Genomic DNA, 5,252 nt, shown 5'->3' on the forward strand with positions numbered 1-5,252 from the left:
AGGATCAATCCAAGAAGAAGATGTAACAATTATAAATATATATGCACCCAACACGGGAGCACCACAGTACGTAAGACAAATGGTAACAAGTATGAAAGGAGAAATTAACAATAACACAATAATAGTGGGAGACTTTAATACCCCACTTACACCTATGGATAGATCAACTAAGTACTGCATTCTGAACTTAAAGAAACAACAGTAATTACCTTGAAAGGCATAATTGGGATAACTGGCCAACTGATAAAACTGGGATAACTGATAAAATTTGAAAAAGGGACTATATACAAAATAACATTTTTGTATCCATGTTAAATTTCCTGGTTATGATAATGGTATTATGGTTGTATAGGAGGAGAATTAGGAGATTCACAAAGGTAGGAAGTGTTATAATGCCTACAACTTAAACTTTCAAATACGTCAGCGAAACTGTAAAAAGTGTGTGTGTGTATGTGTGTGTCTATGGGGGACGAATATAGATGGCAAATGTTGCCTGGTGACAAGTGATTCCAGGGGAAGGGTATGTGGGTGTTTATTATTTGCTCTGCAGGTTACAGATTTTCCTAAATAAAAGTTGAGGGAGGAAAAAGTATCACTGACAGACTTACTAGCAGTTTGGAACAGGTCAGGCAAGTCATTTGCCAACTTCTCCAGGGCTATATCTGCTATGGGGCCAAATAAGACAACAGGTCTCTTGAAACCAGCTGAAATGAGAAAAGAAAAAGCCATGAAATTAGATGTAAAATAAGCTAGAAGGATATATTTTACAAAATGAGGAACATGGCCAATATTTTATAGTAACTACAAATGAAGTATAATCTTTAAAAACTATATACCTGTAATTTTATACATAATATTATACAACAACTATACTTCAATTAACAAAAAAGAAAAGCCATGAAGACACCTCCAGGTCTTTAGCTGTTAAGAAACAAAAGTATTTTACAGAGTACTGATAACAAAATAGTGGACTTTCCAGGTGATGCTCGTGGTAACGAGTCTACCTGCCAATGCAGGAGACACAGGAGACCCCAGTTTGATCCCTGGGTTGGGAATATCCCTGGAGAAGGAAATGGCAACCCATTCCAGTATTCTTGCCCAGAGCATACCATGGACACAGGAGCCTGGCAGGATACAGTTCATGGGGCTGCAGAGTCAGACATGACTGAACAACTGAGCACACACATTGATAACACAACTAAATAAAAGAAACTGTGTGTTCTTCCATCTCCAATTCAGCCCAGCTCTTTTCTGAAGAATAAAAGCTCTCTCTTTTATTTTGGTTCATTCCCCTCACCATTACTAAAGATAAACTTTGCTCTATAGAATATATAAAAACTTCTGAATGGTAGTATTAAAATAGAAAATAACCAAGGTTGTAGAAATACAAGTTTGCACAGTTCAGTTTTTTCTAAGTCTTATTTCGTGCTGAAAATATGACTCCAACTGTCAGCTCACTTGGCCTAAGTGATATAGATAAATTGGAACATGACCATTAAAGTTTAAAAATGAAGAAAAACTGGCTCTGAGCCCAGTCAGATCATTTCCTGGCCCACATGGATCCCTTACCTTCTCGAAGCAAAACCCTCTCGTAGGCCGGGAACTTGGTGCTGACTGTCACGGCGGCAGTCAGGTCCTCCCGACTCTTCCGTAGGTTCTTCTTCACACCTGATCTCTGGCCGCGCATCCTCCAGAAGTCTGCCCTGTCCCCGGTGGTGTCTCTCTGGGCATTCTGAACGCTGGCCATTTGTTCCGCTCTGAGAGAAGAAGCCAGGAGAAGTAAAGTTCTGAAGTCAGGAAATGCACAAATGGGAGAGTCACTAACTAAATCCAGTCTCACTTATGGACTTGGATCAGAGAAGATGTAGCGTGACAATGAGCAATGCCAGGAGTAAGAAACACAGGTGCTTTCTCATCCAGATGGAGGCAGAGAAAAGCTGGGTGCACATGAAATCTACCAGAAGTAGCTCAGTAATAAACATGCTGACATGGCTTGTTCTGCTTAGGCTCGTGTACAGACATGCCCTGTCTTACTCTGCTTTACCATACTCTGCAGACACTACTTTTTTTTTTTTTTTGGCAACTCTGCATCAAACAAGTCTACTGGTGCTGCTGGTCTATTCCCGGTAGCAGCCACTCGCTTTGTGCCTCTGTGTCACAGTTTCTCTCAAAATTTCAAACTCTCCACCAGCAAAAAACACTATGAATCATGGAAGGCTCTGATGATAGTTAGCATTTTGGGGCACTAAAGTATTTTTAATTAGGGTATGTACCTTGTTTTTTAATAGACATAATGCTACTGTACAATTAATAGACTTAATAGTATAATATAAACATAACTCCTATATGCACCGGGAAACCAAAAAAATTGTGTGCCTTGCTTCATTACAATATTTGTTTCATTGTGGTGGTCTGGAACCAAACTCACCATCTCTCCCAGGTCTCTTCATACATGAGAAGCAGATGAGGGGAGAGGTCATGATGGCAAAGGACGAAGTCATATGGGGCTTCCTTTACATGGGGGTGTTGTTTATGTGCAGGGGGGAGTCTTAGGGGGTCGTGTGGAATCGTGTGGTCTCAGATACCTGCTTTTGTTGGGGATTAAGCCTTTCTCCAGTTCGTTCCCGATCCTCACGGCCAGCCAATGGCCCAGTTTGCCATCGTAGAGTGTATCTACCACACGGAAGACCTCCCCTCTGGTGAAGGCCAGGCTCTGTGGAGTTTCCTTCTCACATTCAAAGTGGCTTCTTATAAAAAATGAATCCCCTCTGCCACAAGCCAGTATGTCTCTATACACTGAAAGACAAAAGCATTGTTTCATGCGGTGCTCAGCCTGGCTAGGGGTCTTTCCTGGAGTGGTTATCGGGTCCTCTGAGCTCTGATCACCCTCTTTACCTTCCATGCATTCAGTGAACTCAGCACACAGGCTCCATGGTAACCATAGCTCAAACAGGAAGAAGGACAAGTAACTAAGTTCATGACTTTTGCTGTGATTGTTAATTTTCTGTATCAACAGGCCATGTGACGCACAGATATTTGGTCAAACATTATTCTGACTGTGTCTGTTGGGGGTGTTTCTGGATAAGCTAACATTAACACATAGACTGAGTAAAGCAGACTGCCCTCCCTCATGTGAGTGGCTTCAGCTAGTCTGTTGAACATTTGAACAGAACAGCAAGGTAAATCCTTCTCTGAGTAAGAGATAATGAATTCTTTTTGCTTTCAAGGTGTGACATGAGCTTTTTTCCTGCTTGCAGACTTAGATACACTGGCTCTTCCTGGATCTTGAGCCACTCCACCTTTGGACAACAACTACACAATCAGCTCTCTTGGTTCTCAAGCCTCTGGACTTGGACTGGAAGTAAACCATCAGCTTTCTTGGGGTCTCCACCTCACCAGCTCACCCTGCAGATTTTGGGACTTGCCAGGTACCATGAACATATGTGCCAAGTCCTCATAATAAGCAGTTCTTTCTCTGTGTGCCATTTTGTCTGGAGAACCCTGACTAACACAGGTGCCAATGAACCCTCTGAAGCAGACAAGAAGATTCTATTAACTTCCATTTTACAGATGACAAGACCTGGACAGGTAAATCAACGTGTCAGACTGATAAGGGTTAATATGCGGGCTGACCTGCAGGTGTGGCCTCTGCATCTGTCATACAGAAAACCTCAATCATAACTTCAGGCAGTAATTAAGGAACGATCCCTGTCCAGAAAAGCAGTTTTATTCCAAAATCACACAACTAGTAAAGTTCTTTCAGTGGGTGCAGAGAAAGCATTTCTGTAGGAAGTTAAATGCTACCCAAATTCTTTGCACATATCTATGACCTAGAGTTAGGTCAATTTTTTAACACTCAGATTTGCCTATTCTGGTCCCAAGCTACCTCCCTCCCCTACTGTCCACTGAACTCAAAACCAAACTTGCTCACCATCAGCTCGGCTCTGAGCTAAAATGGTCACCGTTTCACCTTTGGGGATTTCTAACAGGTAGAGAACAGCATCCTCCCGAACGAGTCCTCTGAAATCCTGTGTGTTCACCTGATAGAGGAGGGGCAAACAGAAAAAAACGCAAGAGAAAATAAGAAGGTGTTTCTTAAAAGGTGCTCCCTGAGCTCTTGATCTGTTTTCATCAGGGCCTGCCTATGTAAAGACGCATACATCAGGGCCCCACAAGAAGCCCGTGGTGCCCTGCTGAGGCCCGCCAAGCACCCCGCCTGGACTGTGGGCACCGCCACACCCTCCTGTTCCCCACACTGCCCACCACCCCTCAGGAATGTGACATTCCACCAAAGACTCGTCACTGGATCGGGTGAGGATTTCTAGGAGTGTGTCAGTCTCCCTCTCTTCTTTGAGTCTCCTGCGCAGGTGGCCAGCGAGGTAATGCACCATTATGAATCCAATAACTAGAATTCAATAGGGAGTGGTGAGGTCTATGGCGAGTGAGCATGCTGGCTCAGCTTAAGGCATTACTACTTTTTAAATTAGTTCAAATAGAAGCCTGCAAATAAGGATTCTGCCCAAATCCACCTTTTTCTTGTAGCTTCTATCTTCTGAAATTGAAGAGCATTAGTTTTACATGGTAGACCATCAACCTAATGTAGGCTTTTATATTTAAGCTTCTGCCACACAATAGGTTAAAAGCCCATGTTTATCCACCGCTGATCAAGTAGGGTACACTGTAAATAGCTTTTGGAAGACAAGTTAGAAAGAGTAAAACTCAAAAATGGTACAAAGAAAAAGACATTTTGACATCTTTGCTCTGTACCTTGAAAACCATTTTAAAACAGAAATACAATGATATTTTGTATAATGTATATTATATATACAATGTATATTTGTATACAATGTATATTTGTATAAAAATATAATGAATTTTTATATATCTTACTGCCTTATCAACTCCTTAATTTTAATAGAGTTTCTTTGTGGGTAGACTCCACAGGTTTTTCTACATAATCATATGTTCTGGGAGTATCACCCACCCCCACCCCTAATTTGTATACATTTGATTTCTTTTTCATGTCTTAATGTACTGGATAGGATATCTACAACAATGTGGAATGGAAATAGGTTGGACATCCTTGTCTTGTTCTTGAACTGACAGGGAAGTACTTAGTCTTTCACAATTTAATACAAAATGTTGCTGCTGCTGCTGCTAAGTCACTTCAGTCATGTCCGACTCTGTGTAACCCCATGGACAGCAGCCAACCAGGCTCCCCCCGTCCCTGGGATTCTCCAGGCACTGTCATT

At 41.9% G+C, this 5,252-nt stretch overlaps 1 protein-coding gene across 7 annotated transcripts in view; it reads right to left on the bottom strand.

Annotated features, from left to right (window-relative positions):
- The window catches only part of TJP2 (tight junction protein 2), a 104,063-nt gene that overhangs the window by 19,648 nt on the left and 79,163 nt on the right, over positions 1-5,252 (bottom strand). For all 7 annotated transcript variants that reach the window (XM_010860650.1, XM_010860648.1, XM_010860651.1 and 4 more), the window contains exons 12-15: positions 3,932-4,040; positions 2,586-2,796; positions 1,570-1,757; positions 609-704 (exon numbers count right to left, since the gene is read on the bottom strand). In XM_010860650.1, coding sequence (XP_010858952.1) covers positions 609-704; positions 1,570-1,757; positions 2,586-2,796; positions 3,932-4,040 — 604 coding nt within the window. The remainder of the gene's footprint in view (positions 1-608; positions 705-1,569; positions 1,758-2,585; positions 2,797-3,931; positions 4,041-5,252) is intronic.

Source organism: Bison bison, unplaced genomic scaffold, assembly GCF_000754665.1.
Source record: "Bison bison bison isolate TAMUID 2011002044 unplaced genomic scaffold, Bison_UMD1.0 scf7180017864469, whole genome shotgun sequence".
Classification (NCBI taxonomy): Eukaryota; Metazoa; Chordata; class Mammalia; order Artiodactyla; family Bovidae; genus Bison; species Bison bison.